Source organism: Apostichopus japonicus, chromosome 9 (assembly GCF_037975245.1).
Source record: "Apostichopus japonicus isolate 1M-3 chromosome 9, ASM3797524v1, whole genome shotgun sequence".
Taxonomy (NCBI): Eukaryota; Metazoa; Echinodermata; class Holothuroidea; order Aspidochirotida; family Stichopodidae; genus Apostichopus; species Apostichopus japonicus.
The window spans coordinates 3,173,837-3,193,127 of NC_092569.1; the positions used below are offsets into that span (position 1 = coordinate 3,173,837).

At 38.2% G+C, this 19,291-nt stretch overlaps 1 protein-coding gene across 1 annotated transcript in view; it reads right to left on the minus strand.

The window, feature by feature from the left end:
* The window catches only part of LOC139973495 (laminin subunit alpha-2-like), a 149,907-nt gene that overhangs the window by 47,172 nt on the left and 83,444 nt on the right, over nucleotides 1–19,291 (minus strand). Inside the window, exons 27-46 of the mRNA XM_071980226.1 lie at nucleotides 18,563–18,684; nucleotides 17,671–17,788; nucleotides 16,534–16,647; nucleotides 14,407–14,534; nucleotides 13,819–13,905; nucleotides 13,009–13,202; nucleotides 12,339–12,487; nucleotides 11,764–11,874; nucleotides 11,310–11,421; nucleotides 10,114–10,267; nucleotides 9,636–9,843; nucleotides 9,068–9,184; nucleotides 8,626–8,783; nucleotides 7,395–7,533; nucleotides 5,618–5,843; nucleotides 3,278–3,460; nucleotides 2,468–2,622; nucleotides 2,047–2,190; nucleotides 504–631; nucleotides 141–291 (exon numbers count right to left, since the gene is read on the minus strand). Of these exons, the coding sequence (XP_071836327.1) occupies nucleotides 141–291; nucleotides 504–631; nucleotides 2,047–2,190; nucleotides 2,468–2,622; nucleotides 3,278–3,460; nucleotides 5,618–5,843; nucleotides 7,395–7,533; nucleotides 8,626–8,783; nucleotides 9,068–9,184; nucleotides 9,636–9,843; nucleotides 10,114–10,267; nucleotides 11,310–11,421; nucleotides 11,764–11,874; nucleotides 12,339–12,487; nucleotides 13,009–13,202; nucleotides 13,819–13,905; nucleotides 14,407–14,534; nucleotides 16,534–16,647; nucleotides 17,671–17,788; nucleotides 18,563–18,684 (2,898 nt within the window). The remainder of the gene's footprint in view (nucleotides 1–140; nucleotides 292–503; nucleotides 632–2,046; nucleotides 2,191–2,467; nucleotides 2,623–3,277; nucleotides 3,461–5,617; nucleotides 5,844–7,394; nucleotides 7,534–8,625; nucleotides 8,784–9,067; nucleotides 9,185–9,635; nucleotides 9,844–10,113; nucleotides 10,268–11,309; nucleotides 11,422–11,763; nucleotides 11,875–12,338; nucleotides 12,488–13,008; nucleotides 13,203–13,818; nucleotides 13,906–14,406; nucleotides 14,535–16,533; nucleotides 16,648–17,670; nucleotides 17,789–18,562; nucleotides 18,685–19,291) is intronic.

Below are 19,291 nucleotides of genomic sequence, written 5' to 3' on the forward strand. Positions count from 1 at the left end.
GACTGGGCAATGCTGCATTTTACACTGTTAGATAAACATTAAGAATTACACACCATTAAAGCAAACTTTACACTGCAGTATATTATCAATTTTATCCCCTTTTGGACGGTCAACTTTGACTCTTAATGCCAAGAATTTACCTCATGACTTGAAGGCACTCCACCGATGAACATCAGAGAATGCTCGTTGATGTCAAGAATGGTCCTTCCCACTGGTGCAGAACCACTCACAGGCGGTGCGTTCTTAGGATTCTCAACGTCCTCGACTAGAAGGTATCCCGTCTGGCTGACTCTAGTAAACGTATGAAGAAATAAAGATTTATAGATTCCGAAATATTCACAATTTATGGAACTTATGAAGGTAAAAGAACCAATAGTGTTTGTAGCTGTCTAACCTTGTAAGCTCCGATGATCTTGAAAGAAGAGAACGAAAAAATATTGAGCCAAATTAAATGACTTGACTCTAAATGTTCAGTCTTTCACTTAAGATTGCGAGGGACTTACCGGGTCACTTCGATTCTGTACCATTTATCGAGATCCATGATGACGGGGGATGACACCACACCGATACCGGAACCTACATTCCATTTATATATCACCTGGTAGTCTATTGTCTCAACTGATAGGAAATCCTGAGTGGAAGAGAGAAAGATATTCATTGATACATCCAAGAAGCAGAGGTACTATGTTTGATATGAGGTAGAGGTGGCTCTAGGACCAAAGGGGCACGGTATGAGGTCGACACATGGCTATAGAATCAAGGGGCACGATATGAGGTAGACAAATGGCTATAGAGTCAAGGGGTACAATATATGGTAGACACATTGCTCTAAAATCAAGGGGCATGATGTGAGGTAGACACTTGGCACTAAAATCAAGGGGCAAGATATGAGGTAGACACATGGCTCTAAAATCAAGGGGCACTATATGAGGTACACATATGGCTATAGAGTCAAGGGGCACAATAGGTGGTAGACACATTGCTCTAAAATCAAGGGCATTATGTGAGGTAGACACTTGGCACTTAAATCCAGGGGCAGGATATGATGTAGACACATTGCTCTAGAATCAAGGGGCACAATATGTGATAGACACATGGCTCTATAATCAAGGGGCATGATGTGAGGTAGATACTTGGCATTAAAATCAAGAGGCACGATAGGGGGAGGTAGATACATGGCTCTATTATCAAGGGGCAGGATATGTGGTAGACACATGGTTCTAGAATCAAGGAGCACGATATGACACAGACATATTGCTCTAGAATCAAGGGGCATGATACGTGGTTGACACATGGCTCTAGAATCAAAGGGGCACGATATGAGGTAGACACATGGCTTTAGAATCAAGGGGCACGATATGAGGTAGACACATGACTCTAGAATCAAGAGGGCAGATATAAAAATCACTAGGCAGCACTAGATGAACCGTCTACAAACTACCGTGCTGAAGGAGATTAAGTTTTGTTTTTAATATAAGCCCATGGTCCAAGCTAGCTTTCTTGCATCTGAGAACTGATTCTGAGGTGTGGGGGGAGGGGGAGGGGCGTGTGGTCTGGTGGGTCTTGGCTCATTCCTCATGAAAGATTCTGGGTCCTGGGTATAGAGGACCACAGGAATAGATGCAAGCTGATTCAGCTTATGTGAAGGAGCTGGTTGTATCTAGGTAATCGTGGGCTTGAATCTTGGGCGATATCAATGTAAGGGTTGTGGACCAAAGCAAGTCTATTTGATAATGTGATGTAGCACAATACATGAACGGCTGTCGGTTCGAGCCTCTACGTAGAGAGTATTGCCTGCATGTTTTAGAGTTCCTAAACTCACTGAGAGTTTACATTTTAGAATTTTTTTCAAATCTCCAAGGGTTTCCCCGACAATCAGGTTCGTTGACTGAGACGATTTTAATCTTCGAATGATGGAAACATTTCGATGCTGGCAGCTCATGCTTCTTTGAAGTGTCATTATTTTGATGATTAAAGCCTAAACCAAAAAAAACTTCCAATTCATCTACGACTCTGCTCAAAAAATAATTCAGAGATTACACTCACAGAGCCATTTCCTCCGATGTAAAAGAGCTGGTTGTTGGGTCTTCCGATCTTCACCGTAAACGCTAAGGAGTTGTACGCTGAAGGAGAAGTGGCTGGGCGATAGACTCGGGAACAATTCCCAGACGAAGAAAGGGACAGCTTGATCTGAAAAATCAAAATATTCATTTCTTTTTATGGGGCGTGAGGTGGGAAGCGACGAAACTCGTTTGAAGTGAATTCTACACGGGAAATATTGAATACATTTCGGCTGGGATCGTAATCCGAAGACAAGTGAATTAATGAAGTCCTGTTCACTGTTTGCAACATACTAGGGGAATCCCAGAATTTAGGTCACGTTAAATACTGAAATATTTGACATTGTAATTAAATGATGTAAACACTGAAGATTCAATAATATGTGGGCTTCTCGATGACTTCTCACCTTGGACACCTCGTTCTTAGCTGTTCTTATCAGTTTTCTCAGGTTAGTTATGTCACCTTGAACTTTGCTCCCTGACCGTTGAATGACCATGGCTTTGTTGTCAAGGAACGCTGTGACGCTGTAGAAATTTCCGACGGTTTTCTTTGTTGAAATCACTGAGCGAAATTAGAAAATGGACCCAATCGTTAGTAGATGCCATATTTATGTTTATTTTTTTTAGATTTTCATCTCCCCTGCCCCCTTACCCCTGCCTACTTTCCCCTTCCCCTACCACCTGGTCCTACCTACACAACATTTGGAAAGCACATGCAATGAAGGATATCGTCCTCTCACTTCTCCATCCAATTTTAGGAGTCAAATCAACCATTATCTAACACAAACAAGGACGAATATTTCTCTCACACTAATCAAATAAAGACAACCACGATGGCAAATAAAAAATATTAAAAAAAAATAAAAATGGTTAATTCTCTTTCTTTCTTACCAAGTAAGTGTCTTCAATCTAATAACAAATGTTGACATGTTCACACATCTTGCGACCACAAAGGTTACTTCAAACCTTTAGGTTTAATATACTAAATGATAATAATTAGACTGTCCTTATGCATCAATCACCAAACCAATTGCTTTCTCAAATTACTATAAATTTACTAATCAAACAATGAACATAATGAACATAAACTCTGTCAAATTTTACAGGAATTTTTCTATCGACTAAACTGAAATATCCATATTTAATTACTCTCTAAGGGAAAATGAAAACGAAAAATAACAAAAAAACAGAAACAAGAAAGGAAATCGGGAGATTACCGTTTGAACGTGCCCTGTCTGTAAAATTCTGACAATCTGCCATATCGTGGGATATTGTGGCAAGGCTAGACTCTAATTGTTGCAACTTGTTGACGTAAGATTCGGCCTCGATCGCAGACAGAGATGACTTGTTGTATGTGTCTGTTGCCAGATGCCTAATAAAATTTGCTGCTGAGGATAAATCTAGACGAACGGGAGAGAAAACGGGTAGGGAAATTTAGATCCATTTTACCTGATTAAATTAGGGTTTGACAAAATCAAGATTTATGCTAACAAGCAAACACAGAGAGCACCAATGGTGCAGAAGCCCATACCTTTTCGAGCTTAAAAATGTAGGGCCCACAAAACTTTATGGTCCACCAAATTTCAGGCCATTTTTCGGATTCCACCAATTTTGGGCCCATGAGGGATAACCCCCACCCCCCTCCGTTAGCAGAATCCTGGCCACACCACTGGCTATAATTCCTATTTTCCCCTTTAAATCCTATTTTACCCACTCTCTCAAACAATACCACCTGACCTAACCTATTAAACTTTCTCCCCTCTACCTGAGCAGACCTGAAGCTCTCCTTGCCAAAATTTTGGCTAGCTCCCTACATACTGTACTGTACCTCAGGCTCAAAGACTTCTAAGAATCGGCAAGTGCTGATTGGCTATAGGGCTCTCATGCTTACAGTTCAACAGTTAATAACAACTCCCAGTCCTGCTTTAATTCCACTAACAGCCTCTGCAGAGCTTAACCACAAATGTAAACAAACACTGCAGATACCGGGAGACAAATTAAAGGAGCTTTGGCAAAAAGTGAAGGCTCAGATTTTTTTAAACAATGGGGATTCATTGTAATTAATTAACTTTTGACCAAAAATCTATTAGGCATCACCTTATTCATACACAATCCAACAATCATCAGTTCAACTTTGAATATGATCCATCAAAATCTTGAGGAGATTGAGATATTTGAAAATATTACAAAGAATGACCCCCGATGACCCCCTAAATGACCTTTGACCTCAATTTTCCAAACACCCCTCGTAACTCCTATCCCAAGGAACGTTGTGACTAAGTTTCATTATCACTGGCCATACACTGTACGAACAGGAGCAATTTGAAAATATTGGGCCGCAGCCAGGGCCACAAAAGACCCCTAGTTGATCTTTGATCTGAAATTCATGAACACCCTGAAGGTAAAACTTCCATAGTACTATCGTGACAAACCCTCAACATTGTACCATGGAATCTGTAGGAGAAGAAGCATTTTGCGTATTTCCACAAAATGGCCCATTACGGCCCACAGGTGACCTTTGACCCCATATTTCGGACCATCTCTGATGTCCCTATACCCAATGGTCCTTGTGTCCAAGTTTCATGAAATTCCATCAAACGTTGTGCGAGTGGGAGCAGTTTTAACAATTGTTGACGGATAGAGTGATAGAGTGATAGAATGATAGAGTGATAGACGCCGCACTGTAACAATAGCTCACACCAGCATGCTGGTATGAGCTAAAAATCTCTCTTGTAAACTAGATGATCCCAATTGTTGTTTATTACACAAAATTTGTTTATGACTAATGCCAAAGAAAAAAAAAACTGCCAAAATGTTGGGCCCCTCAATCCTTTAAATGCGGCAAAAGTTTCATAAAATTGTTGCAGAATATTGCTTATTTCTAAATTACCTTCACTTTTTTTCAAGATAAAGCTTGGATGACTGTTTCAAATAAATGCAGTGAAAAGCAAACTACCACTGCTGAATGGGAAGCAACATATCCAAGTACGTAGACTGGAACATGTATGTGTCTCATAGTATGATAATAAATTATTTCTTGGGAAATACCATTTAATGCCTCCTTCATATGCCCAAACCTTCTGCAGAGGGTGGGGGCATCTTTGTATCAAAGATGCTATCACCCATACTGTATTCTTTGCTGGGACAAACAGCTATTTGCATTTATGGTTTACTCTTTGCTTTCATTAACTTCCCCTCTCTTGTGAGACATGGAACAACCAATGGTTTAATGCCACCTTCTGAAGAATGGGCTTTTCGAATGGAACAAAGAACAACTTCTACGGTGCTAAAATGATTCTTTGAAGCATGTGAATTTCTCCGCGGGGAAGAAAGAACACGTCTTAAGAAAACTGTCCCCACATGTTTCACAGTTCCTAACATCAGATCGCACATTAAATCACCCAAGACAGGAGACAAACTAATTCTTGATACAGAATTCTCTCATAAATAAGCATTTAAAGGGGAACATAGTTACATGTCTCACGGTTCTTATCATTACTACCATTTTCTATTTAAGAACAGACAGCACCATGTATTATTTCTTCTCTCCAACGTACCCTTTTCTTCCAGAGGAGGCAGCGCAGTCACGATGCTCTCCAGAGAGGTTTCTGCTTTGGTCATTTTCTTTTGTAGCCTCTTTACTTTCTTCCGCCCTTGTTTTAAATTCTTCGCCACCTTCGAGATCCTCTCTTTGAGAGCGACGACTAGAGAACGCTGGTCCTCAGACAACAACTTAAGTTCCAGCGCCACCTCTGTAAGTCTTCTGTCATCACGGAGAAATGTCTGCAGAAAGATGAAGAGAGGAAATTGACGGTGTACCTCGATCGCCGATCTGCGAAGAAATCTCTCATTCGTTTACATGTACACTAAAACTACATGACCGATAGTCATTGCTTATGGAAGTAAGTCCTAACTCAATTCTGTATGCCTTCAACACTGATGTGATACAGATATACCAGTTATGCAGCAACTGAACACCCAAGTTAGTATCGAGATAAAATTAAGCGCTCATTTAATACCAATATCACACAGATATGCAACACCTTTGCACCACCCAAGCAGAAGTTACCATAATCATAACACCAACTAAACACCAGCAGAATGCACTTTACCTCATTGTTAGCACCACCCAAGCAGAAGATACAATAATCATTACACCAACTAAAAACCAGCAGAATGCACTTTACCTCATTGTAAGCACCACTCAAGCAGAAGCTACAATAAACATAACACCGACTAAACACCAGCAGAATGCACTTTACCTCATTGTAAGAACCACCCAGACAGAAGTTACAATAAACATAACACCAACTAAACACCAGCAGAATGCACTTTACCTCACTGTAAGCACCACCCAAGCAGAAGTTACAATAATCATAACACCAACTAAACACCACCAAAATGCACTTTACCTCATTGTAAGCACCACCCAGACAGAAGCTACAATAAATATAACACCGACTAAACACCAGCAGAATGCACTTTACCTCATTGTAAGCACCACCCAAGCAGAAGTTACAATAATCATAACACCAACTAAACACCACCAAAATGCACTTTACCTCATTGTAAGCACCACCCAAGCAGAAGCTACAATAAACATAACACTGACTAAACACCAGCAGAATGCACTTTACCTCATTGTAAGAACCACCCGAGCAGAAGTTACAATAATCATAACACCAACTAAACACCACCAAAATGCACTTTACCTCGTTGTAAGCACCACCCAGACAGAAGCTACAATAAATATAACACCGACTAAACACCAGCAGAATGCACTTTACCTCATTGTAAGCACCACCCAGACAGAAGTTACAATAAACATAACACCGACTAAACACCACCAAAATGCACTTTACCTCATTGTAAGCACCACCCAGACAGAAGTTACAATAAACATTACACCAACTAAACACCAGCAGAATGCACTTTACCTCGTTGTAAGCACCACCCAAACAGAAGTTACGACAAACAGAACACCAACTAAACACCAGCAGAATGCACTTTACCTCATTGTATGCAACACCTTTGCACCACCCAAGCAGAAGTTACGACAAACATAACACCGACTAAACACCACCAAAATGCACTTTACCTCATTGTAAGCACCACCCAGACAGAAGTTACAATAAACATTACACCAACTAAACACCAGCAGAATGCACTTTACCTCGTTGTAAGCACCACCCAAACAGAAGTTACGACAAACAGAACACCAACTAAACACCAGCAGAATGCACTTTACCTCATTGTATGCAACACCTTTGCACCACCCAAGCAGAAGTTACGACAAACATAACACCGACTAAACACCAGCAGAATGCATTTTACCTGATTGTATGCTCCATCTGCAGCTACCGCAGCTATGAGTGAGGCATTCTCAGCCCCCTCTATGGCAAGTACGATATCTGAATACGCTCTAGCCGCTTGCAGGGCATTGTCTGCTATGTGTTTGGTTGGTTGTAAAAGACTGCAAGGTGTGGAAAAGAGAAGTGCATGTATTAAAGTTGAAGTCAGAGAATAAAAAACACCTTTCTAAAATGGACTTTGAAGAAATCAACAGATGGACTGAAGAGAAAAGAAGAGTATCAAAGTGTTTAGTACACAGTTACCTACTTTCAACAATGTTACCGACTAGTACACAGTTACCTACTTTCATCAGTTACCTACTAGTACAGTTACCTAAATTCAACACCGTTACCGCCTAGTACACAGTTACCTAAATTCAACACCGTTACCGACTAGTGCACAGTTACCTACATTCAACACGGTTACCTACTAGTACACAGTTACCTACTTTCAACACCGTTACCGACTAGTACACAATTACCTAAATTCAACACAGTTACCGACTAGTACACAGTTACCTAAATTCAACACTGTTACCGACTAGTGCACAGTTACCTACATTCAACACGGTTACCTACTAGTACACAGTTACCTACTTTCAACACCGTTACCGACTAGTACACAATTACCTAAATTCAACACGGTTACCTACTAGTACACAGTTACCTACTTTCAGTTTAGTACAGTTACTTCAGCCCCAATTGTAATATGCAAAGTAGGCTGTATTATATGATTTCACAGCTGTCAGAGTGTGATAGATCTAAGGTGAATGTTGACATTTATCTTGAAAAGCAGTGTAGCCCCTTCTGAAGATTTCAACACCCGCTGTGACATCAATGACAAGAAGTGTATAAACTACTTTATGATAAGAAACACACAGGAGTGTTAGCTCAGTGGTTAACGCCGGTGCCTTCCAATCATAAGGTCCCGAGTTCGAGTCACTCCCAGATTAATGTATGTCGTCCTGTTACAGAGTTGTTTACAATTGACAATTCATAATGATGGACGTTTAATATGAATCCAAGAGACTGACTTCGGTCAGCTTGCGGCTTTGATAAGCCAATGATTGCTTTTTGGCGAGTTCCTGCTTGCAGGAGGATCTTAAATACATACATACATAAATACATTTATAACGACGAGACACATAATGTTGTAAACTAAACCAATGGCTTTTTAGCTTTCAAATGTTTCTCACGCAAGAGGCAGACGTTACCTTTCTAGTGATAATGAGAGGTTCCATAATCTATGGGAGTGTCCTACTGCTCGGTTCACGAGTCCCGACAGTGCCAACCCTGATTCAATCAGGGTTATTGAGGCGTTGAGAAGTGGATTCAGCTGTCTCGATAAATTTTTCTGTTCCGTCACAAATTCCTGTAGGGGGAGCAATGCAACCTTTGTTACAATAATGTAAGGGTTAACATCACTAGTAATGAGATTCTCCAATTCCCAATAATTTTAATATTCCTATCAATTTGCTGTCCATCTTTTTCACAATTTCTCTGTAAGACTGATGCATTAATGGTGTGGTTTTTTCACCGACCTACACAATTCATTTATTACACATTTTCATAGATTTTGAAAACTGTTTAAAAATTAGTATTCACTTCCTAAAATTTGAACTCTTGACATATTTGCAAAAATGGAAACATTTTTACCTGAAACGATTGGTTTGCAAAACTGATAGAGACCCTGGAAGAGTTAGTAAGTTCTCCTGCTGATTCTAACACCTTCTTTATCTTCTTAACAATGGATTCTGTTCTTCTTGAATACTTCTGTGAAATAGAAGTTAAAAATGATCAGTCTTTCCTTTATTATTTGCATTCAATAAAATGAGCATGAAATTTTTAAACATTATATCAAATTCAGGATATCATAGACCTCATGATAATAAAATGGGGGTAAACAAACTATATTTTGCTGCAATATTAGTTTTAATCAAATTTGTCCAACTAACATCTCTACCACAAACAGGTGAGTTGCAGCTGTATTGCTTGCATGAAGACTATTAAATGTATAAATCCTGGTAGAACATGATCAAACTGTATTCAAGAACAGTAAACATCAATTCGTCACCCTCCCTCACCCCCACACCCCCCTCCCCCACCCCAGATAGCACATGATTACATTAACGTAGGGTAACGGTGGGAAGTGTGCTACACTGAATGGGAGCACTCTGTATATATTTCATTCTTAACCGTCCTCTACAATCGACGATTCGATCACCTTGAGAGTTTTCAAAGACGTGGCAGAATCGTTGTTTAGCGAAGAGGCTGCTCGTATCTTCGTCCCCGATGCGTCACTCATATTCAACAGCTCCCTCAAGTCGTCCCTCAAATCAGACAGGGTTTGCGAGACGTTGACGATGGCTTCTCTCAGCTCCGTGAGGCGGAGAGCTGATGAGGATGACAGTTCAAATGCTGCAACAGACAACCTGAGAGAGGAATGACAATAGGTAATCTCTGAGACAAGAGAAATGTCAAAACTAACATGTTTCTCGTCAGTTTTGCTGGAGCTATCTCGGTGATATAATCTCTTCAAATATCTCTCTACAAATGCAAACATTGGATTTTTCCACCCGAAAGAAAAATATCGAGCATATGATAAGAGATGTGGTTGGCAATAATTTTTTAAATGCCATAAAAAGGCTTAAGGCATAATATCTACAAGACATAAGAAAGAGGAAATATTAAATCTTCCTTACCTATGTTCTTGGATTGTGTTATTTGTGACATTTTGAAAATCCCTTTCTTTAATTTCAGATAAAACTTCTCCAGCTCGTTGGAGTAATTCGTCGTTGGTTGCCATGGGCACCTTGACTTGTGTGTGCATTTCCCTTTGCAGTTCGTCGTAGCTATCTGTAGACAAACGAGAAGGCAAAACTGTCAGTGTGACCCAAGGGATATCAAGAAACGTTTTTAAGTTTAAGAAATATTTCATGACATAGAATTTTGTTGTTGAAGAAAAACATTGATACTTTCTTTACTAAGAGTTGTCATATTTAATGGGGTTAAGGGTGCACTTTTTAATTTATTTAAATATTTATTTTTATACATTTCTTTTTTTATATAGTATAAATTATATATATATTTTTTTTAATTTATATATATATATTTTTGTGTATTCCTGTGAGGGGTTTTCTAATGATGGGCTTTCCATAGGGCCATATGCCCTTCTTGGCCCTTCACCCTGTTAATATTATAAATTTAAACAAACTGGAACTTGTTTTGTTGTTGAGATAATGAAGTTAAAACCCTTTTATCTGGAAGACAATATTGTGTACTAATGTATGCTATTATACACAGATTCAAAATACTATTGTTCTCTGTTATAATTTGAAGTGGTTTATGTAACCTTGGAAGACATATCCACTTTATGAAAGGATGTTATTTGCTATCAAGTTATTACCATTCAGCCTCTGAAGAAGATCCTGCTAGGATCGAAATGTCAGGCCAACTTACTTTTACACATTCTCTTTGGTGGATAAGCAGTTTGCTAACAGTTCTTTGCTTTATTTTGATTTTAAGTTATTACCAAGTAATTTTACAAATATTATACATACTGAATGCAATTAGGAAAGGATCCTATTTGCATAAAGATAGAGGGGTGTGATGTCATTGTGTGACATCACAAATTATATTCTTTCCCCTAACAATTGAATCAATTCTATACTCTTTTTATTTTATTTTTTTCCTTTTCATTTCAGGAATAGAACAAGCTATGAAGACTGGAGTTGGACCAATATTTCATTTACAGCATTTATAAAGTCTGTATTGTATGTAGTTTTTTTTGTATAAAGTCCTTAATATCTTGAAGGTCCTTAATATCTTGAAGGTCCTTAATATCCATCTTGAAGGCAAATAAATGTGAAGATTACAATGGTTTCTGCTAAGTTCTTACTATTCAAATTCATCATCAAGTTGGTTATATTTCTTTGTAACCTCAAGCTTCTCTGAAGGTTCAAATGGGTGGAGTTGACACTAGTCTTTGACCGGGATCCCAAATCTTCCATCTACAAGTTACGAAGAAAATGATGAAAAATTATCTGAAAATCTAACAAAAAGAACACAGAAAAGTGACAACTATTTTCTAAACTTCTCTCTTTTTTTTCTAGAATAATACTTAAAACTATCATACATGAGTAGGAATCAATGAACTGAATATCACTCTTCTGCAAAAAATGGGCAAAATTGCAATTTTAAAATAACCCTTAATAATGGATCCAAGTTACTTTTTGAGGAATTGACCAGTTTTTATCCACCAAAGGTTTCATTCTTTCCTAAAGATTGAAACAATGATTGTTGTTGTTGCAAGTTTCTTTCCCATACATGCTTAAAGAACGGCTGTTTCTCACCTGTGCCAGTAACTTCACTCCGTCTAGTTTTCTTTTATCCACTTCCCTTGCGGACGATTTAATTAGAGGTTTAACGACCGACAGATCCTCTTGAAACAGACTGATCGCAGACTAAAAAGAAAATGTTCATCAATGTATTAAAATTATGCTAATTACATACAAAATTAAAATGTATGCATATTTTCCATATCTTACATGTTAATCTTTTTTTGAAAGAGTCCTTACCTAAACTAACAATTTATGGTCCAGTGTGTTTTAAAGCTCTGTTTGAACAGTGGGCCTGACAGTTCGATCCTAGCAGGATCTTCTTCAGAGGCTAAATGACAATCCACTTGTCATTCAGCCTCTGAAGAAGATCCTGCTAGGATCGAAACATCAGGCCCACTTTATACTATTACACATTCAATTACACAGGCTCTTTAGTGTATAAGCAGTTTGCTAACAGTTTTTGTTTTATTTTTATTCTGCTTGAGCAGTCACGCAACAAACCTTAAAGAGGCATGTTGTTATTGTTTATTCCCTTCATTAAAGATGGTACATTGTTTAATGCAACCACATGCTGAGAAGTAACTTACAGTAACGACTGCAGTCTGATTTTCCAATCCGTAGTATCTGGACCAAGGTATTATCACAAACAGGGAAGCATTGAAAGAGATGTTAAAGGAGCCTTCCATCTTGATTAACTCCTCGAGCAAAGTACCACTGCAGGCATCTTCCATGCAAGCTGTGGAGTCCATTAATTATTATTTTAGTTATATTTTGTCTAATGCTATTTACATATTAGGGAAATACATTACAGTTGCTGCAAGAAAATATTCTTACAATTTATCCACAAACTCCACCTCTGACAACTCTGAAGTTTATTTTAGTTGCCAAAATAATACATGTCTTCAAGTTAAAAGCTTGTATTTTTGACACGGGATAGACTAATGAAATGGGACATCGCATATACAATGGGAAAAACATTAAGTCTGTTACAATTGACAGGCTTAATACATAAAATAATATAATTTCATAATATGCATTCAACGACTTCTTTAGATGTAAGCTTGGGTGAGTTTTCTCACTAGCCAATTTAAGGATGTTGATTAAATTAATAGCCACAAGAAGCTCAAATTTCATCTTAAATTTGTCTAGAAATGCACTATTATGGATTTCGGTCTGATTATAAAAATTCAATTCATCGGGGAAAAGAAAAAAGAAAAGCTTTGCAAAATAATTTTTCTTTGGTCTTCAGATACTCACTTATGCAGCCATCTCCATCCAGAGTGAATCCCACTGGACATTCATTGCACTTGTCCCCACTCACACCTTCTTTACAATGGCACAGTCCATTTGATTTATTGCACAATGGGGAGACTGCACCAGCTGCATTACATTCACAAGGTTGGCATGAACCATTCAACATCAAGGGGTCACCAAAATATCCATCTTCACAACTGTGTGAAATTAAAATGACATTGATAGAGTGAACAAATAACATTGTATCATATCATATCCATCTGGGAAAAAGTGGTACAACATTGCCTTCAATAATAGAGCTGTATACATAGCAAGATCAACCTTCTTCCAGGCACCACCTCTCCCCCCCCCCCAAAAAAAATAATAATAATAGAAACATTTTTGTAACATTTCGTTTTTCTAACTATTAGCAAACATTTAAGACACTATGCCACTGGATCCATCTCGAACAACAATCATATTTAGTTTAACTTAATAATCTGCATAAACTTTAAAGGGAGTGTAACATGAACCAAAATTTTGTTCAAACAAACAGGATGCTTCAAACATTACATCACAAGTTTAGGAGGTTTATTTTGTTAGTTTTGGATTATTCTTTCCATGAAAATAGTAACTTTGAGAGAAACTTCGTCATGGCAATACAGGCTGACTAAGACAGTTCCATCAGTGAATATCAGTACCATGAAGAGAAAATTTTTGCACTACCAGCTTTTTTTTTTCTAAAACATATTCAGAGCTGCTTTTACCTCACAGGGATGTCTATAAATAATTGTACTCTTTCTCTTTCAAAGTATGTCAGTGAAAATATCCTACCTCTCGCAGAATCTTCCAACATATCCTTCCAGACAAGCAGTACAATTGTGTCTTCCATCCGTCAACAAGTTACAGGTTGGACTGAAACTGAAGAAGAATAACAGCGTTCAGCAAGAAAGCAGGAAATTGATTCTTACGACAACCACGAGCTACTGAATGTGGACTTATCGACAGCAGAATGGGTTTCTGGTAAACAGTGGCTAATTGTAAAACTTTGTACCACATGATATGCCTATATGAAACTACCTGCTAGCTTCTTTAATGTTAAACATGAATCCATTTCTCTGTCAGTCCCCCCCCCCCTCCCCCATGGTCTGAAAAATAAAACTCTATCAATATCTATCAATTTATATACAGATTAGAGGTCAATTCTCTGCACTAGAGTTGGACAAAAAGTCCTGGTCCAATGGCCATATTACAGATTGTAAAATATTTACGATCCACAGTTATCTTCATTACTGACCAATAAAACATGTGGGTTGGCCGTTGACTTTCAGATGCCAGTATTGCATATGATTGCATTTTTTCTTTTCAGGTCTTTCGGTTGATGAAATGGATGAAGATATTTTGTTGTTGTTAATGATTTACTTGTTTTGTGGCTGTGCAAGAGGGCAGGCACATTTCTTGCAATCTTCTGACGTTCCCTGGGTAGCATCGCCATAGTAACCGGGTGCACATATTTCACATTGTAAACCAGCCGTGTTATCTTGGCAATCCTGTGATAATGGGATGAAAACATCTTCTAGTTTAATATACAAGGAGAGACATCTCACATTTATGAACTTAGACATAGGGCATTTTATATTAAACTACATTCATGCATTTTAGTGTTTCGTATACCATTTCTGTGTTGTCCCTTCTATTTCTGTGTTATCACTTCCATTTATGTGTTATCCCTTCCATTTCTGTGCCCCCTGTTGCATTTCAGTGATATCCCTGTCATCTTTGTGTTATCCGTTGCATTCCTGTGATGTCCCAGTCTGTGCTATCCCTTTCATTTCTGTGTTATCACTTCCATTTCTGTGCCCCCTGTTGCATTTCAGTGATATCCCTGTCATCTTTGTGCTATCCGTTGCATTCCTGTGATGTCCCAGTCTGTGTTATCCCTTTCATTTCTGTGTTATCACTTCCATTTCTGTGCCCAATGTTGCATTTCAGTGATATCCCTGTCATCTTTGTGTTATCCGTTGCATTCCTGTGATGTCCCAGTCTGTGTTATCCCTTTCATTTCTGTGTTATCACTTCCATTTCTGTGCCCCGTTGCATTTCAGTGATATCCCTGTCATCTTTGTGCTATCCGTTGCATTCCTGTGATGTCCCAGTCTGTGTTATCCCTTTCATTTCTGTGTTATCACTTCCATTTCTGTGCCCCGTTGCATTTCAGTGATATCCCTGTCATTTCTGTGTTAACCGTTGCATTCCTGTGATGTCCCAGTCTGTGTTATCCCTTCTATTTCTGGTTATGTCTTGAATTTCTGTGTCACTCATTACATTTCTGTGTTATCCCTTCTATTTCTGTGTTATCCCTTCCATTTCTGTGTTATCGCTTGAATTTCTGTGTCACTCATTGAATTTCTGTGTTATCACTTTCATAAGCATGTTTTCCTTTCCATTTCTGTGTTATCACTTCCATTTCTGTGCCCCCTGTTGCATTTCAGTGATATCCCTGTCATCTTTGTGCTATCCGTTGCATTCCTGTGATGTCCCAGTCTGTGTTATCCCTTTCATTTCTGTGTTATCACTTCCATTTCTGTGCCCCGTTGCATTTCAGTGATATCCCTGTCATTTCTGTGTTAACCGTTGCATTCCTGTGATGTCCCAGTCTGTGTTATCCCTTCTATTTCTGGTTATGTCTTGAATTTCTGTGTCACTCATTACATTTCTGTGTTATCCCTTCTATTTCTGTGTTATCCCTTCCATTTCTGTGTTATCGCTTGAATTTCTGTGTCACTCATTGAATTTCTGTGTTATCACTTTCATAAGCATGTTTTCCTTTCCATTTCTGTGTTATCCCTTCCATTTCTGTGCCCCCTGTTGCATTTCAGTGATATCCCTGTCATCTTTGTGCTATCCGTTGCATTCCTGTGATGTCCCAGTCTGTGTTATCCCTTTCATTTCTGTGTTATCACTTCCATTTCTGTGCCCAATGTTGCATTTCAGTGATATCCCTGTCATCTTTGTGTTATCCGTTGCATTCCTGTGATGTCCCAGTCTGTGTTATCCCTTTCATTTCTGTGTTATCACTTCCATTTCTGTGCCCCCTGTTGCATTTCAGTGATATCCCTGTCATCTTTGTGTTATCCGTTGCATTCCTGTGATGTCCCAGTCTGTGTTATCCCTTTCATTTCTGTGTTATCACTTCCATTTCTGTGCCCAATGTTGCATTTCAGTGATATCCCTGTCATTTCTGTGTTAACCGTTGCATTCCTGTGATGTCCCAGTCTGTGTTATCCCTTCTATTTCTGGTTATGTCTTGAATTTCTGTGTCACTCATTACATTTCTGTGTTATCCCTTCTATTTCTGTGTTATCCCTTCCATTTCTGTGTTATCCCTTCCATTTCTGTGTCGCTCATTGCATTCTGTGTTATCACTTTCATAAGCATGTTTTCCTTTCCATTTCTGTGTTATCCCTTCAATTTCTGCATTTAATACCATACGCCTAAATAAACGATTCTACGTTTGCAAGGAGCTACAGAGAGAAAAATGTCCCTTACAACACAAGCACCAGATCCATCCTGACAGCTAGTAGCATGTCGGTTACACTTGCATGGACGACAGGTACCCAGGTACGGTCCTTCAGATACCCTCACGTAACCCTCAGAACATTTCTGGAAACAAACAAGAAAAGACCAATTTAATTGCCATTATTAAAACTAATGATTTTCTTAGACATATAAGAAATTAAATATCAATAGTAAACACCATCTATTACACTTTGCCAGTGGCGTAGTCCAGATGGAGAACTTACCAATACGTCAAAGTGTTCTCCGACAGGAAGGATATTGCCAAAAGTCAAAATGGGACATCTTTTCAGATATTTTACCAAATAGGAATTGGTATTTTGAGGCTCGGATGTTGAGATACATTGATGAAAATACACATGGGAGCAAAAATTGGGTCAACTGAGCCAATTTTAGAACCAGGTTATGCTTACAAACAGCACCATATAGGTAATCTGTTTACTGGTCAGTAAGTAGGCTTGGCAGTCCAGAGACAAAACGTTTTGGGGTCCTTCTTGCTTTAACTGTACATGATCATGGTACACAGAAAAATCAAAGTTGCCTTGAAATGGCCAATGTGTCAGTTATTCAGGGAGGAATAAACACTTTTATCCTGTGAAAACTTCATAAAAATCTTCAGAGACAACATTAGTTTGACAATTGTTATGGAGTATGCTACTCCCATATCGAAAAATAGTGAGGCAGGGTGAATTGTTTAAAAGATGAGCGAGTTTCTTAGTATCGGCATGATTACAATAAGAGAAAGATTAAATAGGAAATATGTTAAAAATAAGTCTACAGCAAAGCTTCTTTACAACTCTACTATCAATTCTGTATCCCTCTAAACCAGTGCCCCTCTCTACCACCCATTCCTATCCCTTCATACCCCCATTTGTATTCCTTCATTCCCCCCTTCTTAATCCATATGATGACATCATGTAGTCAACTGCAACTTACCAGTGGATAAACATTTATGAAAAAACAAAAAAACAAAACCTCAATGAAATCAAATTTTTCCTGATCACTACACAATTTAATTAAGATTCCTTTTCCCTTGTTTATTTCTTGCATTGAGGGGAAAGGGTGGAAGGGGAATTAAAAGATCAGAGATCCTTTTACTGATGAGGTTACCTCACAGGAAGTTCCGGCGTATCCCTGTGGGCATCTGCACTGCTCTACTGCGTAGGCCTGCACGTCATCGTCCGATGGGCTTCCGTGGGATCCAACGTCCACGCTAACTTTGGATAGTCTGAATAATAACGAATCGAAATAAGAGCGATATGAAAGCACGAACAGAGGGCAAATCAATTTACCATGCTTTATTAATGACACGGACATCATTTTAAATGATGCAAACATGTTGTCTAGAAGTCCAATAACTATATCTAAGAATGTTATCTTCCCCTGGATTACAGCTAAGACTGATAAAAAAGTTACTTTTACTTCCTTCCTGAGGTTCCTGTTGCTTAATAAACCTATTTCCTCACTTCTATTTAGAATGTTTCTGAATGGATCAGAAAAAAAAAAACTGTACTACAGATTCTGGGATGCTGTTGTTCATTCTTCGGCATAAGACTACTTCTCTCTATCTGGTTGCAACTGAAGGATCGAATCTCTCGTAAATTTTAAGTGCACAGTGTTTCATTTCATGTGACAACTACGGACGTTTAGTAGGACAAAAGAAGGCATGAAAATATAGCAAATTTATAACAACAGTGTGATGATTAGGGGGAGAAAATATTTATTATCAAACAGGCTGAACAAATGGATCATAACATACATATTTTGATGTGGCATTCAGTTGGTAACAAGAGATGCCACGAATAGCAAAATTTCTGTGACTGTACACTTACGGTAATTTGCTTCATTTTGAAATTATGGGTTTTATCTCTTTCATAACAAGAGACTTTGACACCTTCAAATCAACAGCTATTAAACACTTACCCACAATGCAACACTCTGCTGACACACAGCATACATATAACCTGTTATATATGATTATTTTATTCTGACGTATACTCACATTGTTGTTCCGACATTCTGAACAACGTTGGCCCTGACGAGGACTGTCTTTAGTTGAGCAAGAACCATCATGAAGTCTGCTCTCGCTGGGTTGGAATTTGTTCCACGGAAGACAAAATTTTGCTACAAGAAAAGTACAAAATGGACAGGATCGTAGTAATAATGCAGAATAAAACTTCATTAAAAAAGTCTGCAGTTCATAAGATATAACGATATGTTCAGGGTAGTTTATAAACAAACTTGATTATAAATATTCATTGATAGCCATAAATATTCATAACTAAAATTGAATACATGCTTAATATATAACTTGTTTTGAAAATTGTTTCATGATAAAACGTTACAGTCCATTCTAAGCAACAAAACTGTGTCCACTGTCTGGAATAAAGATAGTAACACTGTACTATCCTTAAAAGCAAAACCACAATTCCATTCGCTACGTGGTTATTCTTATTATTGGTTTAATATTTGATCTAGCTTTTCTCTTCTTGGCCTGTATTTTTTCTTCCTTTTTCCTTTCTTGTTTGTCAAAGCTCTGCCTGTTCAGTACACCTTCATCTCCTTGTAATTTATATAGATCTATACCATTACATTATTTATGTTGTGGAAAAATAATCAAATTTAAAAAAAAAAATAAAGTTGACAAAAACAAACGACCATCCTATTTAGGTCAAAGGTTTCTCTTTAAAGCTTCTTATTATTGACCACTCTAACATACACAATGTTAAGA